At 56.2% G+C, this 22179-nt stretch overlaps 1 protein-coding gene across 3 annotated transcripts in view; it reads right to left on the reverse strand.

Moving 5' to 3' along the window:
- Positions 1 to 22179, reverse strand: part of ZFPM1 (zinc finger protein, FOG family member 1) — a 79123-nt gene that overhangs the window by 36840 nt on the left and 20104 nt on the right. For all 3 annotated transcript variants that reach the window (XM_066349249.1, XM_066349250.1, XM_066349248.1), the window contains exons 2-3: positions 10458 to 10610; positions 7805 to 7927 (exon numbers count right to left, since the gene is read on the reverse strand). In XM_066349249.1, the coding sequence (XP_066205346.1) occupies positions 7805 to 7927; positions 10458 to 10610 (276 nt within the window). The remainder of the gene's footprint in view (positions 1 to 7804; positions 7928 to 10457; positions 10611 to 22179) is intronic.

Here is a 22179-nt window from a genome sequence, read left to right on the forward strand (position 1 = left end):
TGACTAAGCGAGTGGGGCTGAGGTCCTGTGGAGGAGTTGGATGGGATGGTGGTCAAGTGTTGCCAAAGAGCTGCCCACTGGTAGCCTACTCTTCTCACATGTTCTGACCACCCCCCAACCTGTGACCTCAAGGCCCAGGCACCTTTGTTGGGGGCAGAGGTCAGAGTCAAAACCAGGCCAAGGGGCAGCTGCCATGGCAGGGCTGATGTGGGTGCTGGGTGGTCAGCTCCCTTAGGGTGAGGAACTGCTAAACACAGTGAGGGGCTTCTCAGGGCTGAGGGGGTCAGTTTCCTGGCTATGGGGGGAGCCATGGTCAGCTCTGTCCCTCAATTTCCCCACCAGCTAGAGAGGGAATAGGTGGACTTATTGCATCAGGCTCTCTACACAAGGCTTTTCTGGGGTGCTGTGCATGGCCCAGTGCCCGAGGCAGTGCAGGAGGCAGTGTCCATACGGGCCAGGCCAGACACAAAGGAGAGGCCGTGGGTTCATAGCCCCACCTCAGCCCTGGCCTGGGGCTTCTGCCCAGAGGGCCTTGCTCAGAGAGGTGGGCAGTCCTGAGCTTTGGTGGTGGATGTAGGCTAAAGGTTCAGGCCTTATGCTGGTCTGGGGACTGATGCTCTGGGGAGGGGTCATGGAAAGAGCTTGGAGCCTAGGGGTGGTGGGCAGCCAGGGTTCTGTTGGTCAGCCAGCCACACTTGGCTTTTGCTGGCCAAAGCCTATAACCTCTGAACTCCATTTCTAAGACAACCACTACAGATGGGGCCCCCATGCTCTGGGCTCGCCTCCTCACCCCTGTGCGCACTCCAGACCCAGCCAAGAACTCTCCGACCTCAGGGCTCTTGCCTGCAGTGTGCCCTCCGCCTGGTACACTGTCCTGGACAGCAGCTAGTTGCCCTCACTGTTCTGGTATTGGCTTAAATATGGGCTTAGCAGGGCCCCTTCTGGCCACGCAATGTAGAATTGCTCCCCCTTCTTTCTTTTCTTCCAGAGTCTTACTCCCCGAACACATAACGTTTTTAGTCCTTGTAATTTAACCTCTGTCTCCCTGACTAGAAAGAACATCAGCTTCCTGGGTGCCTGGACTCTGCCAGCACTGAGCAGAGGCTTAATACACAAGTGTTTGTTAAGTGAACAAACAAATGTCTTCCCTTCTCTTGCCCATTCCTGGGCTGTAGACACTATGCTCGTCTGGTTCAACACACCTCCGCGAGGGCGGGACCGACTCCGCCTCTGCTGGCACCTGCAGCGTGCCTGGTCCCAGTAGGTGCTCAGAAAACACCTGGGAAGAAAGGATGGCTGACTGCAGGGACACAGACCCTCCTTGGGATTTTGCTCCATGTCCCTGAGTCTCAATTTGCTCAACTGAAGTGGGGAGGTCAGGATGGTACAGGGAAGGGCTCACTGGGTGGTCCTAGGGAACATGCCTCTCTGGGGCACCTGGTGTGGGCCCTCTTCCCTGGGACGCCCACAGAGAGGTGGCTCCTGACCCAGCCGCTAGGTCTGGTCTCTGGAGCTGACTCCAGGTTGACCCCTGACATCAGCCATCATCCCCCTCCTGTGACCCCCCCTATCTGTTAATCTAAGACAAATAGGCCTATCAGGCTGCAATGCCAGGCCCGGTGATAAAGCAGAATAGCTGAAATGATTTTTCCCACCCACACATGCCGAGCTGGCGGGAGGGGACTTGTGGCTAGGCAGTATCAGCTCATCTCCCGGGCTGTCCATCTGGACGGGCTGTCCTGCCTCCGCCGCCTGCCCGCTCACTGACCGATAACAAACCTTGAGGTTTGCATAGAAACTCCAGGCAGCAAGATTAGTCAGCTGAGCACGGCCCAGAGAGTCAGCCTTACGCCCTCACTTACACTCCAGGGCGAGGATTCCCAGCTTCCAGCAGGCCCCCCAGGACCCTGGGGATGGGGGACCAGGCTCCAATCCCGGAGCAGGAAATGGCTGACAGATGCCTCCTCCAGCCCCTCACAGCAGCCGCTGTACTCCCAACCTATTCTCTGCACAGCAGCTGACCAAACACCCCATTTAAAACCCTTCAGCCTTCCATTTTATAGTCAAGAAAATGGAGGCATCTCTCTATAGTCTATGGCATTGAGCCCAAGCCCTGACCCATGAATGCCCCATCCTACCTTTTACCAACCCAATTCCAGCCTCTAATGCCAGAGTCACACCCATCTTCAAACTCAAGACCTTTGTGCATGCTGGTTCCTTGCTTGAACACTTTCGCCCCATTCCAATTTGTCCTTTAGGCTTTGGCTTGGGGGTGAGGCCCAGGGTTAGGGGAATGGTGCTGACCTGCAGTGCTGTGGGAACACCATCAGCCGACTCAGCACTCCCTCCACGGCGAGGGATAGAGCTTGGGACAAAGAAGGTGACACCAAAATTTGGGCAATTGGATTTAAGTAGTCACCAGGTAAGAGCTCCAGGCCCTGAGACACTGATGAATAAAGGAGACTTCACTCCTGGGGCCCTGATCACATAGCCAGGCCAGGAGCAAGGTATACGGCTCCTGGAGGCTAAGGTGGAGGGGTGGGCACTAAGATGAGGCCTAGAGACACGTCCCCCACCAAACAGGCACAGCCCTCTCACATCCCAGTTCTCCGTATGCTGTAGGTTGGGTGACCTTAGCCATGTCAGTTTATCTTGCCAGACCTCAGTTTGCCCGATTGTAAAGTGGGGCAGGACTGTTGGTGGGATTAGGAGAGGTAACAGTCACGAAGGGGTAAGTGTAGCTCGAGGTGCACAGGAAGCATGAGCAAGAGCAGTTATCGCCAGGTGCTGAGCACAGCGTGCTGTGCTCCACAGTCCTTCTCTTGGAGGGTGTGGGTCCCCATCCCGGCCTCAGTCTCAGCTCTCGGGACCCCCAGGCCATCCCCTCATCAAAGGCCCTGGCTTCTGGGGGAACAGAACTAACTCACCCCCAGACTTGGGGGCATAGCGGTGGTAGTGACAGACTATGGCCCCTTGTGAGGACTGTTTGCTCCAAAGTGTCTCAGTTCTGTCTGGAGCTGGGCACAGGGTGCTGCTAAGTGTTGGTGAGTGAAAGATGGGTGGTAGGTGGTCCCCACTCTGTGCCCCCATCCCTTCCTGATCCAGCTCAGTCTGTTCCTGCCCAGTGCCAGTCTGGGGACTTATGGACAGGCCTCCTGCCCATCCTGTGCCCTCGTGATAAAGCCAGGCTGTTGTCCAGCAACTCATCTTGCACGAAAGACCCATCTTGCCCCACGGCCCACAGGCCTCGCATTGTGGTCCTCTCACCTTCTCACCTGGTCCCACCCCTCAAGGCTCTGCCCAGTTGGCTTTATTTTGTAAATAGTGGTCACCAGGAAAGAATTCCAGGCCCTGAGATACTTATGGGTAAAGAAGACCCTGCTCCTGGGGCTCTGACCACATAACCAGGCCACAGGCCTGGGTACCTACCTACCACCTTGAACACTAAATATGCACCTGGCCGTCCCCTTCCTTCCTGGGCCTCTGAAGCCCAGGCCACCATCATGGCCACTTGATGCCCTCTCGTAGGCCTCCCGGGTTCCCTTCCCGCTCCCCAGTGAGTAGGGCGCCCATGGTGAACAGCCCTGCACTCAGCATTCAGGGCAGCAGGATCAGGTCTCCCTGACAGGCGGACAGAGAGCCAGACAGAGGCTGTGCTCATTGGAGTTTTCTCTGCTAGGCACAGAAGGTGGGGAGGGGAAGGGATAAAGGGAGGTCAGAAGAGTGAAGCCTTCTCTGGCCACCCCCAGGGGGCAAGTCACTCTCCCTCCGCTGGCCCAGGGGCTGCTCAGTGGGAAGAGGCCCAGGCCTGGGCCCAGCCCCACACACAGCAGCGCTCCCATTCATCTGTCTTCTCATGACCTGCTAGGCAGGCCGAGGCCCTGCTGACCGCCACTGGACAGAGGCTTGGACAGGGTCATGAGGTGGGTAAAGGCCCAGGACCCCACACAGTCAGATGGGATCCTCAGGGCTCTCAGTCCTAATAGGGGTTTGTCTGTCTGACCTGCTTCTTCTGGATGTTAAGGGGAGAGGGGGAGGGGGAGGTGGGTGTCAGGAAGTGTGGGGACAGAGTCAGGAGTGGGGGTGGCTGGAGCCAATCCCTGTGGAGCAGCGAGCTCTGCACTAGCAGAGCAAAGGCAGCAGCGCCGCCCTCCCAGGAGGGCTTTAGGGATTATATATAGATTATAGTTTGCAGCCATTTGCATATCAGAATTTTAAACAGCCAGCCCCTCTAGCAAACAAGGTCATTTCAAAGATAAAACTACTGAGTTCTCCTTCCTGCTGCCTGTCCCCTTCCCCTTTGAACTGGGCTGAAGGCTCAGGCCTGGGCAGCTCCAGCCCAATGTCCCTTTCTCCAGCCCTGGGGGAGCCTTGCCCACCATGGGTGGTGACCCTCCCATAGACCAGAGGCTGGGGTGGGTCTCTGGCTCTGCGCTTGTCCGCTTTCGCGCGGAGAGATCTCACCCCCACCCCGTCTTCCTTGGGACCAGACCCCACTCACCCGATCCCTCCTTGACCCCTCATCCCTTCCTCAGGCCCTAGGGCCTCCTTGCTGGGCCTTACTAACACCTCTGAGTCTTCGTATGGGCTGTGCCCTCTGCCTGGCACGCTCCCCTTTCACAGGCTCTCATCCCTTCCTGCCCTGTGGGGCCTGCTGGGATCACACACTCCCAGGGACCCCTCATTTCCCACATACACCACAGATCAAGTTGGTGTTGCTTGAGCTCCATGAGAGTGAACATCCTCGGCACAACTAGCATCCCTCCAACGTTATTGGTGCACCTCTGCTCTAGCCCTCACCCACCCCTCGTGGCTCAGAGGAGGAGGTGACATCTTAGAGGCCATACTGTGGTGTCATTGCAGAGTTGGATCTCAAATGCAGCCTGGACCTTGGGCTTTGACAGACAGGAGATCTGGGTCTGGTGCAGTGGAGGCATCTTGGGTGAGGGGTGGGTGACAGCATTTGTGGGGCCAAGATAACCGCCACCCACAAGAGAGCGACAGGTACTTCTCCCTGCTTCATGGCCGCACAGCTCGGTCGGCTGCAGGAGCGGCTGTCTCAGACTGTGGCTTCTCCCTGTAGGTCTGCCTCCACCTCCACTTTCAGAGCAACCCAGGCTGCCATGATGGAGTGGCAGACCTGAGGGCGACGCCAACGGGGTGCTCGCTCTGCACCAGGCATAACTCTCTCCTCACAGCTTCCTTGAGAGGCTGGCGCTCTCCTTAGCTCTGCTGGACACATGAAGAAATTGAGGACCAGAGAGGACAAGCGACTGGCCCACAGTCACTCTGCAAAGTTTGGACCCAGGCCGGCCAGGCGGACTTGGGGTCTGTGCTCCTGCTGAGGACAGCTCGGAGGTCCCCACTCAAAGCAGTAATACCTGAGAACCAAGCCGCCAGCAGCTGACACAGCTCCTAACTTTAGCAGATGAAAACAAACACCCTGAATGCCTCCCCAGTCTGATTTTGGAGCTCTTGATTCATCGGGTATCGGTCAGTGGTAGGAGGAAGGTGGGAGTGGCAATGGTCACGGGCAGGACCCAGGACCCACACTCAGGTGCTTACAGAGCCCTTGTACAACCGGGGCCTCACTTGTATTTGCAGTATGTGGGAAAGGCCTCCTGGGAAGAAAGGGGAGCCATATGGGAGCCCCCTCGGGGTTTTTTGGACATTAGCTTGAGGTCCTGACCATTGAAGGCAGTGTAACAGCGCTGTACCCACTGTGTAGCTGCAGAGAGGGGCACTGAGGCCCAGCCTCTCTCCTGGGCTGGTATCGCCTGGGTCCCGACCAGCCAATGGCAGCCAGAAAGGTGAGGAGGGGGCTGCCAGTATGGGCTGCAGCATGTGTGCTGAGTCCTGGGCCCTGTGAGGTGACCGGCTCCCACCTTCACACAGGCCAGACGGGAAATCTAGCCTCGGGCCAATCACTTACTTGCTCAAAGCCAGATTGCAGGGTGCTCTGTGGTCCAAGCTACCACCCCCATCCCAGAGGGGACAGGTGGGTGGTGCCCCTAAGCTTGCCTCACAGGCTGCTGGTGAAGGTAGGGGCTGCATTTTCCCTTACACTGGGGGTCTGGGGACTAGCTGCAGGCTGGGGCTCAAGGAAAAAAGGGTGGAAAGAGAGGCTCAGAGGGGCAGAGAACAGAGAGGACCTTAAAGTTGCAAAGAGCACTAGGCCTTGCAGGTAAAGGTGGCCAGGCACTGGCAGCATCCTTACACTCAAGGTGGTCACTGCTGGGCAGTGCCCTTAGGGACACCAACCCAGCGGGGCCCTGACAAAACCCTGCTGCCCCATTGCTGGCACGGGCGGCCCCTACAAGATAAGAGCCCACTGGGCCTCTCTGGCTTTCCCGGCCAGGCGATAAGTGTGGCCTGCTTAGGGTCTGATAGGGGGTGGCCACCACGGCGGTTGGCCAGTGGCAGCTTATCAGCCCATCACTGCCCACTTCATATCTGTGGGAGCTGATAGGGAGTCCCCCCCCCCGGCCCCCAAGGATGCAAATAGCGCAGGAAGCTCCTGGGTGTACCCCAGCCTTCGCCTGGGATCAGGTTCGATCTCTAGGGACCTCTGTTTTTTCATATGTGAAATGAGGATGATGATACTGACACTGCAGGGTGAGCTGGCACCACCTGGGGTGAGAACTCAAGCTGGTGTTCACAAACTTACAGCCGACTCCGGAGCCAGGTGGTGGGTCCAAACCCAGCTCTGCCACTTCCCAGCTGGTGACCTTGGACAAGCCCCTTGGTCACTCCGTGCCCCTCTGCTCTGGTGAAAACTTTCCTGACCACCCAGCAAGGGAAGGCCCTCACTATGTATCTTCTTTCCACTGGTCATTAACCTCACTTGTGTTATTATGTAACCTTAGTTGTGCGTGTGCACGTTCCCTGAGGACTGTGCTCACAGATGTCTGGTACACAGCAGCTACTCAATAAATGCTTGCTGCATCCACGCCTGTGCCTGGCTTGAGTACACAGTCTCCCTTCCATCCTTCCAGTCACCACGAACACGCCTTCCCTCCTTTACCCTGGCTCCCACGTGACAGCCCTTGATGACAAGCTGCACCTGTGCCTGGGGGTGCAGCTGTGCCAAGTCCTCTCACACCACCCATGTCCCTGAACTGAGGAACCACAGAGACGATCAACATTCTTCCTGCTCCTCACAAATGAGTGGAATTGGGGGATCCAAAAAGAACACATCCAACGGAATCTCCAAGGTCAGCTGCAAATTGGAGTGGGGGCAACTGGTGGCCCCAAACTGCCCTCAAAGATACTCCCTGTGGTCCAGGACCAGGCAGTTTGCAGCTACCCCTGCCTCTCAGGTGCCTGCAGCTACCCAGAGTGGGCCAGACTATCCTGCACTGGTTTGAGCATCTGTACAGCTCTGTATCCCACACCCAGTGGGAATGCCCTCCACACACACCCTCCCTCTTCTTGGCCCTGGCTGTTTCTGCCTCCTGGGATGCCTTTCCCTGTCTCTACCTCCCGTTCGTCTTTCCCAGCCAGACAGGCTCTCTTGGGAATCCTCAGGACACCTTGGTCTGCCACATCAGGCCTGGGATTCAGCTCTGAGTATCAGCACGGCTTGGAGCTTGCTTCCAGTGATACCACTGGCCCCATAGGAAGCTGGACTTTGGAACCGGCACAGGCCCGGGCCTGGTGGGTTGCCACCAACCTTTCCAGCCATCAGACCAGGCCTGTCCCACCCGAGTCATCACAGTTGTTGGCTCCCAGAATTCCCAGAAGCTGGGCTCTGGGGCCGTCCTGGAGAGGCAGTGCTGCTGGCCATGATGGCAGGCACGGTTACCTGGCCCACTCCAGGCGCTGCTGGCCTCCTCCTCCGGACTCGCCTCTGGCTCCTGCCCGTCCGTCTCCTTGGGGCCTCCAGGAGATGTGGGGTGTGGTGTCGGTGGGAGCAGGGGACTGGCTTCTGCAGAGAGGAAAACACCATTAGGCTCCACCAAGTACTGGGCACCGAGTCGTCTGACCACTTGCCCTACCCTCCGGCCAGGAAGGACACTGAGGCAGAGGTGCGTGAGCATGTGCCTAAGATCACCAAACCCTAGGCTTGCTATAATTGGGAAAGATCAGACACCTCGATTTTCCCCTTGGCCTTCTAAACCTCTCACCCCCCTCATTAATTGTAGCAATAATAATTGCTATTCCAATTGCTGTTAATAATTAGAGTGCAGGATGCCCTACTGGGAACGCCCAAGCTAGGGGCACACGTGTGGGCTCCGCCTCCCCAGTCTCCTCCTCTGGCAGCTGGGGGCCTCTCCAGCAGGCCCTGCACCCAATTCCAGCCCAAAGGGCATATTTGCCTTCCCTGCTGGCCTGATAACCACTTCAGCCCCCAATCGATGAGCTCCCATAAAAGCCCCCCCTTGATGACGTCATGCGCCCAGCAGATTATTAATACCCAAGATAAGGGCCATGATTAACATCAAATAAATCAATCACACAGTATAAAAGTCCTATTATTTTTGGCTATAAATCAACGTGGCTGGCATTTGAGCTCCAGCCACCGAGAGAGAGCTGCGCTGGGCCCGCCCGCGAGTCAGATATTGCTCCTGCCGCCTTATCTCGCCCATCGTCGCGTTATCACCACGGCCTGTGCCAGGTGCAACCCCGGCTGTTTTTTCCAGCTCCTTCCCCACCCCGCCCCCGTGCAGCCCCAGCTCCCAGATCAGATAAGGGGCCCAGCACCCTAGGAAAGCCACCAGGTCAAAGTCCACCAGTAATGAGCCATTCGCCCTTTGGCAGATCAAGGCCCCCGCGAGGCCTCCCATTAGTGCACAGCATCTACAGGAATGGTGATGGTGACAAGAGACCCCTCATACACTCCCTCAGCTTCACTGCATGCCCAGCTACAGATCTGGAAACTGAGGCTCAGAAAGGACAGGAGCATGGGCTGGGGACCAGCTGGGGAGAAGGCTGGTAATGATGATGATAACAGGTGAGATAATAATAACGAACCTGAACTGGCACCAGAAGCCAAGCCCCTGATCCCTTCACACAGTCCAGCAGTCCCCAGTGAGCTGAGAGTGATGGGAGCTCCGGATCTGGGTTCAAGTCCCACTGCCCCAGCCTTCTCTCACTGCATAGCCCTGGTGATGCCAATGGGCCTGCTGTTGGGCAAAGGGATGCAGGGGCCAGCGGGTCCCAGAGGACAAGGATTGTTAGGCTCCTGGGCTTGTGGTTATTGCACAGGGGACTCTGATGCTGAGACCGGAATATGCTGGCTGTGGGAGGTCCACAGTGAGAAGGAACCTCCCTGCCAGGGACCAAGGCCTGTCTGGGATACCTGCCTGGCCCCTGCTCCTCCTCAGCTTCAAGGCGCCCCCTGCCCTGCAGAGCTCTCCTGCTGTCTCCTCTCCATCCCAACTCGGGGCCTTTGAGCTGCAGGCGCCCCTGCCTGGTATACCCTTCCCTGGGCACCCACAGCATGGGTGGCTCCGCGCATCCCTTGGGTCTCTGTTCAGTGTTGCCCCCCAACCACATCTCTCCTTCTCTCCAGTCATGCCCACCCACTTACCACTCTCCCAAATGGTTCAGACCGTTTGTGGCTGTCTCCCCCATCAGACTATGGTCTAGGGGTGACTCAGCCTGGGTGTGCATTCATGGTAAGGAACGGGAATGGGAGTTAAAATCGCCACCCACAGCCATGGTGAGGGATCCGGGGAGGCAGGGGAGAGAGGGGCCGGGGCTCACAGCAGGTGGACCGGGCAGAGCCCAGCCCCCTTGCCCTCTCTCTACTGGCCCTCCAGCCCCAGTTTCTTCTTCTAGAAAATGAATGAGGGTGCTGAGCTCCCCCAATGCCTTTGCCTCAGTGAGGGCCCCCTACTAGGAGTATCTGGGGGGGTATAGGGGTACAGCTAGCCCAAGAGGCTGCCCCAGCTTCGAAGCCCTCCCGGGGACCTGTCCTGAGCAGGCCTCCAGGTGTCAGATTAATTCACCCCTGAGTGGAGGGCTGCCTCTTCTCCCAAGACTTCTTCTCAGCTTGTGAAATGTGTCCCACACTTTACTGATGAAATTGCCACCAAATAGGCCCAGGAAGGGATTCCAGGTGCCTGGGCTGGGGTGGCATGGGGAGCTGGTGGGGAGATAAGGGGAATCAATGTGTATCCAGACCTGGGGGTCAGATCCCTGCTCGGGTGCTTAGGCTGTGTGACTCTGGGCAAGTCATTAACCTCTCTGGGCCTTATTCCCACATCTATAAAATGGGGTTATCCCCAGGCCCCTCTAGACCCTGGGATCAGGCCCCTGGCTGGGAGCGGCCTGGGCTCCTCCTGGCCTTACTGGGCACAGTTAGCCCACAGATACACCAAACTCACTGCTATTTCATAGGTGTGGAAACCCAGAGACACTGGCTGCCATGAAGTCACAAGGGAGAATGTGAAAAGGTGTGGGGTGGCTCAGAATGCCAGACCCCATTCTGCCACACCTACCGCCCAACTTACCTGGACTAAGAGGGCTCAGGGGCTTGGGCTCCCCCTTGGCTTCAGGCTCGGGCTCAGGCTCAGGCTCAGGCTCAGGCGCTGCTGCCTCTGGCTCCGGGGGGCCAATGTCTGGAACTTGGGCCTCTTCTCCAGCTTCCATATCTCCAAGGGGACCTGCAGACATAGCCCGAGGGGAATCATGAGGCACTGGCCCTTTATGGTGTACCCTGGCCACCCCATGGGGTCAGAGGCCATGAAGGAGCAGCTATCAGCATGGGGGCTCCCTCAGGGTTCCCCAGGATTTGATGTGTGAATGTCACCCCATATCAACCCAACCCCTGCAACCATTCTAATACCTGGGTGTTATTGGCCTTCCTGCCCCACATCGCCTACCCTACAGCCTCTGCTGGCCCCATGAACTTCTCTTGCTAGGATGATGGTCCCAAACTTTCCTCTCTGCTCTGGTCCAAACCATGGGAGCCGGTATGTGGGACTCTTGTGGGTCAGTGAGCCCCTGGAGGTTACCGTATGTCCCCATGTATAAGACACACCTTTTTTAAAAAAAAATTGGGGTCTAAAAACTGGGTGTCTCTTATACAGTGGTTGTAGATTTTTTAACTTACATTTCCTGCTTTTTTGTGCAGGAAATGGAACTGAGGACTAGGCAATATATGAAGACAGTGATTTGTCATTGGATATAGATGAGGACAAGCTAATGGATGGGAATTTTGACAGTGATGAGGAGTTGTATGAATTTTATGCTGAATAAAACTTGAGTTCAATAACTTTACGTAATACATTTTTTCCCCCAAATTTTGGGCCCCGAAATTAAGGTGCGTCTTATCCATGGGGAGGTATGGTACATGACTGCTGTGGCTTTCCCTGTCCCACAGGTGCTGCTCCCCTGCCCCAGACCCTCTGGGAAGCAGCCCACACTCAGGTTCCAAGGTCTGGGGGCTTCGTGAGGGTGGCCCCAGTGCTTGGCACACAGGAGACACTGAGAGGAGCTGATTAAAATAATAAATAGATGGGCACAGATGAGCAGACAGGTGTCTGCAACCTCTGGGGGCCAGCGCACCACAGGCCTAGGATCCCCTAATTCCAATCCCCAATCCCCAGAGGCTCTTACAGGGGGAGCTCCATGGAGCCCACCTATAGGTAAGAAGCCAGATGAGCGTCCAGGTGATCTGACCAGCCCTGTGAGGGTGTCAAAGCTGGACCCGCCAGGGCCCCTGAGTGCAGGGCTGGGTGGCAACCTCTGCTCTGGTCAGCCAGATGATGCCAGTGCAGAGGACAGAGAACACTGGTGAACAGTTGCCCTTCCTCATTCTGACCCCCAAATCACCTAAGCCTCTTCTATCCCTGTCTCAGCCTGGGCCTCAAGACAGGTACCAGGATGGCGCTGCCTCCTGCTCCAATCACAGCACATCTTTGAATGTCATTTACTTATAACATTGATGAGATGCTGTAGGAACCTAACTCTGGTTTATATCTATTAGCCTAGGGTAACTGGATTTTGTTACACATCATATCATATTAGAGTCACAGAACCTATAAATGATGTTAAGTGAGGACTCACTGTATCTCCCAAGTTATTCCTCTGCAGACACCTGCCCTAGCCCCACCCACAAGTCAGCAGGGAGATGACACTCATCATCAGGTTTGGCGTAGGAAGATCTGACTTATGAACCCCAGCTATGGAGTGGGGGGTGCGGGGTGGGGTGGGGCTTCTGGGACCAGGCCACTAAAGAGGGAAATGAGCAAGAAGAAAAGTCTAGAAGCTGTGGCAACATCTGCAAAGTCACATGTCAGAGGTGCCTGATGGAGCAGAACGGAGCTTATGTTGACAGGAACAGAAGGCACCAGAAGGAAGGCCTGAGTGGGGAAGAAAAAAATGGCTACTTCTCAAGGGCCACTGAGCAACCTGTCCCTGGCGGCAAGCAAGTAAGCAGCAGAGGGGAACTTGCTTGGGATTCACACCTCAGTGGCTGGTGGTTCTTGACCTTTATGTCGTGACCCCTCTGGGAATCTGATGAAATCTGATGGTTACTTCCCAGAAAAACACAGAACGACCAAAATTTGTCCAGTTTCAGGGGCTCCTCACTGAATCATTAGTGTCCTCCTTCCTGGTGCCTTTACTCTCCAGCTTTGCCAGGGTGTTCCAGGGGGAACGAAGTGGGGTGGTTAGCTCATGGAGGGAGACGGGGCCTGCTGATGCTTCGGATTTTTGCCTGGTGAGTAACAACTGTGCAACCAGCCAGGGTCCAACACGGGCCACAGAAGCTGGCTCATGGCAGCAGGATGGGGAGACCCATGAGGCTATGATAGAAGGTGGTGGCTGAGTTCCCCGGCTTACTTTCAAAATCCAGCAATTTACACAGAGCAGGGAGGAGCAAAGCTGGTGCTCTCTCTGCATTTCAGCTCACTTCTCTGACCACAAGTGGGTGACGGTCCGCTACTGTGGTGAAAACTGATTTGTTCCTGGTGAGGCGGATGCCTTCCTGACTTCTGTGGACACCTGAGGGCAGACACTGTTCTAGACAGCAGAGGTGCTGGGACCTCTGGACTCTGCGGGGACTTCCAGGCTGGCAGAGGAGATAGTCAAACAATAGACAGGCCCCAAACCGAAATAACAGAAAATCAGAAATGTGCTGTGAAGAAGGGAGGCAAACGACCAAGAGAGAAAAACAACAGGCAGAGATGCTACCAGCAGATGTCAGAGGGGACGATGTTCGTCCAAGGCTGATGGCTAAGAAGAGAGCAGAGGAAGCGGCTTGTGCACAGGCCTGGAATCCAGACAGCCCTCGTTACGGTGGAGGAAGGAGTGGGGGGCAGTCAAGGCTGAGAGGCATGTAGGGCCAACCCACAGAAAGGGGAGGTGGATCCTAACCCTGGGGGTCACAAAGGGTCCTGGCAGGGTGGCAGGGTCATTTCTCAGCTGTAGCTCTCCAAACTTATCTCCTGCTGAATCCCAGCCTCTCCAAGACACCTCAGAGCTATAATTACTCAGACCACACAGAACCAGCCCTAGGCTAAGCCTCCATGCTCTCGTCAATGTGCCCACACAAGCAAGTTCCGGGTTGGGCTGGGCACACCCCAGACCGGTCGGACTCGTGCCCCTGGGACCAGTGGGAGGTCTGACTCGCACTAACCTCCTTCGGCATGCAGCTGGGCAGCAAAGCACTGGATGCAGTGGAGGCCAGCCTCTGATCCCTCTCCCATGGAGATGGCTCTGAGTGGGCACTGCCCATCACTGTGGCCTGCACACAGTCCTGAGGTCAGTCCATTTGCTGGCCCTTTTCTAAAAGCTCTGTACCTTCTGTGGGTCATCCAGAGCTGGAGGGGTTGCCCTGTAGCTGTGGCCCCTCCTGCTGAATGGGCCATGAGATTTCAGGGCCTCAGTTTCCTGCTCTGGAGAATGGGAATAAAGCCACCAGGGAATGCAGGGACAGAGCTTGGGGCGGGGCTGACACTCCCCTCCCCACACCTGCCAGGCCCTCTGGGACAGTAGACCCTACTCTTAGCGCCTCACCTAGGTGGGCCTCAGCCAGCCAGGGAGGCCTTGAGCTCCTGTTGGGTCCATTTACGGAAGAACAAAGGCGTCTGCTCCGCACAAAGGCGTGACAATGAGCGTGAAGAAAAAGGCTGTAGGCTGAAGCAATTTATTCTATTGCTGCTAATTCAGTTCCAGCACAATTAAAACAGCTCTGATAATGCAGGAGACAATTGCCAACCAGCAAATTGCTACAAGCCCACAACCAGGATGCAGCACAGAGAATTCCGCCCCATGCCCACCTCAGTGCATAAAGAGCATGTGCATCGCCCCAGCTTGAGCCCCTATGACAAGCCTGTTCCACCTGGGGCTCAGGTAGGAAGGTTTCTCAGCTGCCAGGGTGATTGGTGAGATACTGTGCTTCCGTGGGTGCCCTGTGATAGGAAAGAGCCTGCTGGGCCCCTGTGGGACCCCTTCTACCAGAGACCTCAACAGCGGAGCCAGAAAGACTCACGGCCAGGGAGGAGGTACCCTTGCTATGTGACCTCAGACAAATCCCTCTACCCTTCTGTGCTCAGTAACCACACAGGATGAAATATAGTAACACCTGTATCCTAGCTTAGCTCAGGGCTGGCACTCAGGGCTAGCACATAGGATATGTGCCCCAAATGTCACTGTCATCACCATTAGCTACTACAACCCACCACCCAGCAGGGCCTTGGAAACAGTAGGGGGCATGGCTATGATTAAGCACTACCGTGCGCTTAGCATTTTATTAATGTCCTCTGTACCCGCCACCCCCTGTAGCCAGTGGTGAGGGCGAGGTGCATGTGGGGAGCAGGGTACACTCCCACCACACAGGGAAGAGTGCTGGGAGAGGATAGCAGGAGGGGGAAGGGAGTGATGTGGAGGGGAGGCAGGGCTCTGGTGACAGTCACGATGGGCAAGTGCACCCCTCAACACCTCCCAAGATGGAAGCCCGAGTCATGCCCACTTTGCAGATGAGTAAACTGAGGCCCAGCAAGGTGAACTGACCTGCTCATGGGCCTGGGCATGGAAGCAGTGGTAGGGGCAGGTGGAGCAGTACCCTCCTCCAATAAGCTACCCTTTTAGATATGGGCTCAGACCATGGCCCTTCTCTGTGCCAGGGGTGGCCCTACACCTCTTCTTAACCTGCAAACGACTTGGAGTGAGGGCAAGGCTAGCCCCATTGCCCAGTGGATTCCAGAGGCTGATACCCAAGGCGAGCACCTGTCTGGGGGGTGCCTGTGGGTGATCACACCAGTTACCAGTTACCACAGGCCAGGGGAGCACTGGGCATGGTCCCCGCTGCCCAGAGTCCCTTGATTATCACGGTGAGCAGACACCACGCGCACTGATCCATCTCCTGCTCATTAAGCTGGATGCCGAAATGGAAATGAAAACATAATAGCTATTTGATTGGGGGTGAGATATTTTGCATATTGGCTCAGCGCTGATAGCGGAATTTCATCAACTCCCTTTTTTCATGCTTTAAAACTGAATTATGGAGACAGGCTCTGTGCAGCAGGATGATTCCAACTCCTTCCAATTCCTGGAGCAGCAACGATTAACGACCCCCTCCCGACTTTGATGGCAAGGCAGCTGTGGTATCCTTTTGAATAACTGCCTTGAAGAAAGCAAAAGCTGGGAGCTGAGGAGGGGACAAAACCCTGAGACTTCAGTTTCCAGGTGGACCTTCCAGGCGGGTGTAGATGGACGTAGGTGGCTTAAAGCACTGGCCAAAACTAACCCTGGTCCCTGCAGACTACTTGTGTTAAATGGGGGCGACTCTGGCCATCCTCCGCCAGGCCACTGGAAACGGGAAAGAACCAGGGCAGCGTCCCGATGAGCCCCCACCTGGACTGGGGCTTGACCAGGGGGGCGGGGCTTTCCTTTATGCCTGCCCATTGCACGGACCGTCTCTGCCTCTCCGGGAATGTCCTCTACAGTCCCAGCTTACAGGGGACGAAAACAGAGGTGGAGGCCATCTACCTGCTCAGGTCTTCTTTCCATGTCAGGGCAGGATTTTGAATGCAGGCCTACTAGCCTGGGGGACAGGTGGGTTATGTGTCTTGCCCCTCCCCCACCAATATCTGGCCTGCCCAGAGAGGTGCAGAGCTGGGAGAGGGCACCAGGCAGACCCTGGGGTGCAGGTGAACCCGGCTTTGATGGTTTATTTTTAGTCATTGTCCTTTCATTCACTCACTCACCAATTCACTAGCTCAGTTTTTCACTCACTTGTTCATTCAGTCATCAAACATTTCCTGAATTCACTGAGTGCCAGAACCCCACAGGCACTGGGGACCCTGCAGCAAATAAGATGTAACCCCCCAAAAAAGAAGCATGAAAAATGCAAGTGCAGCCATTGTGACAAAGAGGTGGAGGTGCCAGTCATGGAAGGCTCCTTGGAGGAGGCAACAAATAAGTGGAGACCTGGAAGGAGACCAAAGGAGGTTGCTTGCAAATGGGGCCAGGCAAAAGTGTTCTAGCCAGGGGGAACAGCAGGCCATTGAGGTTGGTGACCTTGTGCAGGCCATACCTCCCCGAGTCTGGTTTCCTCACTAAAGGCCTGGGATAATAGTAGCCTCCTGTCATGGGCTGGGGTCAGGGTTCAGGCAAGGTGGTGCCAGTGGGTGCTGAGAACAGACTTGTGGTTATTATCACAACTGTTACTATTTCAACTCTCCAGAGAAGTGCCACCTGGCCCTCTAGGGGTAAGGATGGGGGTCATAGTGCTGGGAGGGCTGAGGGGCTGGGGCCTGGGGACAGCAGTGCAGTCAGAAGAGAAAGACCTTCCCCAGACTGGCAAATGGTCTGGCCTCCTGCCTTGCTGGCCCTGGCCAGCCAGTGGGCAGGCGGGGGCTCAGTCCTGCCAGGAGAGAGACCCTGGCCTTTGGGTGGCACAATGGCCAGATAAGGCTCTGATAACAGAGAGAAAATAGCAACAGATTCAGACTTTCCCACCACTGGGCATCAGGCAGCTTGGGCCACGGCGGGACAGAGAGGCGGTGGGGACAGCCCTGCTCTCCCTGAGGGAGCTGTGCTGTGGGAGTTTGGGGTGACAGGGGCCTGGTCATTCTGGGGGCCCAGCAGACAGAGTTGGGTCTGAAGCCCAACCTCTAGGCAGGAGGCAGAGTGATCTCTGGTGAAGCTCCCCCTCCCCTGGGTCTTGGCAACCACAAACGGATGCTTTTAAATCTACTCCCAGATGGGTCTTTAATTCAGCTATTTTGATAGACAGGGAAACAAAGGCACGGAGCATAGGGGCAGCTGGCAGCCCCAGTCCAGTGCCCTCTTGTTAGCTGCACCCCTGCATCCTTCAGCCTCCATTCCCTGCCCAAGCCCTTCATGACCAAGGGCCTCATACTTGATGCACAATTATGACAAGCAGCTGAGCTGCTTTCCAGGTCCAGGTGGACGGAGAGAAGCAGGTTAGAAGAGGGGAGTGCTGGGGAGAGATAGGATAGGGACAGGGCAGGGTCAGAACCAAGCCCGGAGCAGGAGGGAGTCCAGCATATGGGGCTCTGGTGGAGGCAGGGTACCCCAGGGCCCCGAGCAGAGAGGCCCCTGAAGTCCGGGAGCTGGTGAGGTCAGCTTGTGCTACCCATGGTGGGCATGGGCATGCCCAGTAGGGCTTCTGATAGAAAAGGAGCCCTGGGGAAGGTGGGTTGGCATAGGGGTTAGGTTCTAGGCCTCCAGTGGAAGTAACAGTTCTGGGAAAAGGGTTCACTTGATCAGAAGTTCTTCAACAGCTTCTCTAACATGAATAGAGGTAGGTTTCTAGACTGCTGCCCCCTAGGAGCTCACATCAGCAGAGGTGTGGGGGCTCCCTGGAGGGCTATAGGCACCCACAGGAGGAGGATGGAGCTCTAAAGCAGGCCTCCTGTGAACTCAGCCAGGCCCTGTAACTGACTGCCCCTTCCGGTGGGTTCTCTCATGCCAACTTCCTACCAGGACACTGAGAGCTGGCACAGATGTCACATGGAGTCAGGTAATCTCGGTGGGTCCATCTTCACGCCATCACCCTAAATGTGGCCTGAAGCTACTTCATTCCAAGCCACTGCAAGTGTGGGGTCTAGCCCAACGGCAGGTGGGACTCCTGGGCCTTATCTCTTCCCTGATGCACCCTCACCCCCAGGATAGCCAAACCCCTTCCACCGCCCTGGCCCTCCAGCTGCAGGGCCTCAGCCCACTCTGTCCCTCTGCCAGGACACTCTCTCACCCCATCTCTGCCAGGTTAAGGCCTTCTCACCCCTCAGCAAACTCTTCTTCCCACAGTCCGGGTGGCCCTGGAGCCTCACATTTATTTGTAAGTCATTTGTGCAATTTTCCTAGGAGTGGAGGGTGGGGAAAGCTGGTCAGCTGATACTCCCTGCTGGCTTCGAAGTGCCCAGAGGGAGGATGAAGGGTGACACACTTGTAGCCAACTTCAAGGAAGGCACTACCCCAATAGACCTAATGGGATGTGTCCTGTGTTCCAGGACTGCACCAATGGCTATGAGGATACAGGTGCTACTGAGGATGCAGAGGGTCCCAGCGGAGCACAGAGGGGTCTCTGGAGCCTGGAGAGGTTTGAACTGGCTGTGGCCTGCCAGTGGCTCTCATGAACCCCAGATCAGTCTCAGTGACAGCCAGGGTGACCACAAAGAGGATGCTGGCAAGACAGTCTTGGCTTATTGGAGCAGGCAGCCTCCTCTGAGGGCAGAGTGAGCATCTGAACCTCTGCCTGTTCTGTGGACTTGGCCCCAGATGCTCTCCTGCACCGGTCCTCTTCCCCACTCCTACACCAATTGCACAAGTCGGCCGGGGGCAGAGGAGACATGGGGACTTAGCCACTTGACTGTCTACTTCACCAAGGGTCAGCTAAATGCTGATTGGATATACTCTGCAACAGGGAACTCTACTCCTCTTCCTGAGGCACAGACGTCTGGGTCCTAGATCCCTGCACCGCTCAGCTCCCTCGGAGGCTGGTATAACTTCCAGGCTGTGAACCTCATAGCTCAGCAGGCACCCAGGCCAAGCCCAGAGCTGCTGGTGAGTGCAACTGTTCCAAGTAAGCTAGGCTGGAGGAGGGTGGCTGGCTGCTGTCACAACACACTGTCGACCAGCTGAGGGCAAAGAGATACCCTCAGCATCAAGCACAAACTTGCAGTGCCTGGGGGTGCCAAGCAGGGGCCCCATGCTCTCTGGGAACACAGAACTATGCTCTAACGAACAAGAGCCACTGGGACCTGTTCCAGCTCCTAACAAATTAAAAAGATCTTATGAAGATATAATGCACATACAATAAAATTCATCCTTTTAAGTGTCACTCAGCATTTAAAGGCATGTTTATTGAAAGATGGGAGGGATAATCATATGTACCCAAGTAAAACCCAAGAACCCTGTGGCCCAGTCTTATGCAAAGACTAGGATCTTTCCTTGTCAACTCTTCGACACTCCCAGCCATCCAGAGCCTCCCCTTCGGGCCCTTAACCCACCACGAGCCAGGTCCCTGTGCCTTTGCCCTCCCTCCCCTCTCCTTCTCCCAGGTTCCTTCTCTCCACACCTATTTTCTGACTTTGTCATAGGCCTGGCAGCTGGGCTGGCTACCACCAGACCTTACTGTAAGGGTGTGGAGGGAGGCCTGGATGACAAGGACACAAATAACACTTCTGCTCAGTAGACAGCAAGTGGATGACAGGTAAAGTCCAACAACCATTTTCATGTGGATATCTTGTCTTGTGTCCCCATTATGCCCGGGGCCTGCTGTAACCAAGAACAGCCCCAGAAATGAGACCCAGTGTCCACCTGTGTAGCTTCTGGGACAGGAGGACCCCCTCCTAAGCCTCAGGCCTGCCTTGCCCTGTGGCCCTCAGCCTGTGGCTGCCCTCTCTTCCTTAGGCCTCACCCTCCCTCGCCAACCAGTGGTCAGCTTCCTAGTTCCTTCCTCCCAGGGCTATCAGCACAGTTTCTAAGGTCATGCTTTCTGGTGGGTAGTTGTCTACACCCATGTTCCCTACTACACTCAGGCTTACTGGTGATGTTCACCTAGAACTCTCCACACCTTGACCCACACTCCTTTGCTCAGGAGTCCCCTCCTATAGTTCCCCTATCATTGGAAAAGTACCTGGCACATGGTAAGTGCTTAATACTGTTTGACTGTGATGGGTGTCGGAAAGGTAAACTGGCTGCTCACAGGTGGCCCGGCTCAAAGCTGGGTGTGGTTGGGGGCCGATCAGCGCCCCTCAGAAGAGGCTGGGGCAGAGTGAGGGGACTTGGGGAATCTCGTTTGGACCAGAGGGGAGCGTGGGGTCTGAGTGCACACGTGGATGGAGAACCGGAGCTGAGTCGTGAAGCAGGGGTATGCCTCCTCCCCACAGGCGGAAGCTGGGCCTCCTGCCTGGGGCATCTGGGGCCTGGGTGGTATGGGTGTCCAGGTGTGAAGGGAGGAGATTTGGGAACATACAGGGTACTAACACCCAGTGTGGGGGGGTACTGTATCCATATCCCCCGCCCCCAAGCCACCACCATTTCCTCCTGTGGCCAGCCCCTTAACTGACAGACGGAACTCAGGGGGCTTAATTGTCCCAGCCCCAAGGGCCACGCCCAGTGGGGGGCCTAGGGGGAGCCTGTCATTCCCTGCGTGTATATATCCTTGGAGGCCTCACAGGGCAGGAGAGATCACAGGAGTGAACACCAGCAGTGACAATGACAATGGTGGCAGGAACTGGAACTTGAAGCAGCCTCTGCACCAGGCCCAGTTCTAAGGACTTAACCACAGAGCGCTTTCAATCTCTGACACTTCTACTTATTGTCACCCCACTTTAGATGGGGAAACTGAGGTGAAGGGAGGTTAAAAAACACGGCCCAAATCCTTACAGCTAGAAGAGTGGACAGGCGGCCAGCCAGCTCCCCTTCCCTGCACCTGGTATTGCCTGTGCTTCCCTCCCATTTCCCTGCTCACAGAGGTGGTAGTGGGGGACTCGGACCCAAGTCTGTGAACCTGAACACCTGTTTCCTGGCCTCCCCTCACCTGGTCTCAGTTTCCCTTCCTGGCCCTATGTCACAGACAAACCAAGGCATGAGAAGCCCTCCCTCTCTCTCAAGTTCTTTCCTAAGTCCATCCCACGATTGCCTTGTTACCACCATCTGTCTGCCGCTCCCCTTGAGGCCAGGGCCAAGGCTCTGCCAGCTGTTTGCTGTGTGACCCAGGCCAGCATGCCCCTCTCCACTCTGCGGGGGTGTCCATCTACTGCCCCGGCTTTGGTGCAGAGACAATAGAGGTGTGCAATGACTGGCACCCAGGATCCCCACCTCCAGGAGATGTGGCCCCCTCTGGCACAGATCCCTGGGACACAAGTGCACAGTTTATAAAACTCTGCCAGGACCCTCCTCAACACCAGCCAGGGGGTAAACTGGTTCCTTTGTACAGATAAGGAAACTGAGGCAGAGAGCACTACACCAGCTGCCATCTGGCCTCATCTTGGGCCTTGGGCTACCTGCCCCACAGCTATTTAGGGCAAGGCAGAGCCCAGGGAGCCTGGCTGGCTTTGGTTTATACATAGGGCAAATGGGTACTGCCACACTGACTTTGTAGTGCTGTTATACCAAGTGGACATGGTAGGACTTTGCAGGTGAAGACTCCAGATGTGGATTATTTCCAAGAGTATTGTAACTCCTTCTACTAGGTTCCTGAGCGCTGCCACTTGCTAACAGATCCTGGTGGTGTGTGTGTTCATTAGGGTGGGGGTGGGCATGAGTCTCAGTAAGAAGAGCTAAGATGGTGTAGGATGGAGAACAGCAGGTCAGTGTGGCGGTGGTCAGTGAGGAATTCTCATAGGAGGAGGAGATATTAAAGCCATGTCTGTGAATATGAAAACCGCTCCAGGAAGAGGGAATTGTCGGTGCAAAGCCTGGGAAGGAAGGAAGAGTGGGCTGGCTCTGCAACTGAGGACCGTGGAGGTGGAGAGGCCGAGGGGCTAGAGCGCTAGGCAGCTGGCTGGGGGTTATTCTCAGCACCTGGGGAGCTAGTAAAGACTGCGGACCCTGGGCTGCAGGGAGGCTGGCTGCTGTGAACAGCCCGCGCTTCCATGCAGCCCCTAGCTGGGTGCCACTTCCTTGGCCCCAGTCAGGATCCTCCTCTGCCCTCTCAGCCGGGCCAGTGGGCAGGTCCCCCACCCCTGTCCCCAGGGGTAGGGGCCGGGTGGGGCAGGGCAGAGAAAGGGAGGGTAGTGGAGGAGGCGGGAA

The sequence above is a fragment of the Saccopteryx leptura genome, chromosome 9 (assembly GCF_036850995.1).
Source record: "Saccopteryx leptura isolate mSacLep1 chromosome 9, mSacLep1_pri_phased_curated, whole genome shotgun sequence".
In the NCBI taxonomy this organism is placed as follows: domain Eukaryota; kingdom Metazoa; phylum Chordata; class Mammalia; order Chiroptera; family Emballonuridae; genus Saccopteryx; species Saccopteryx leptura.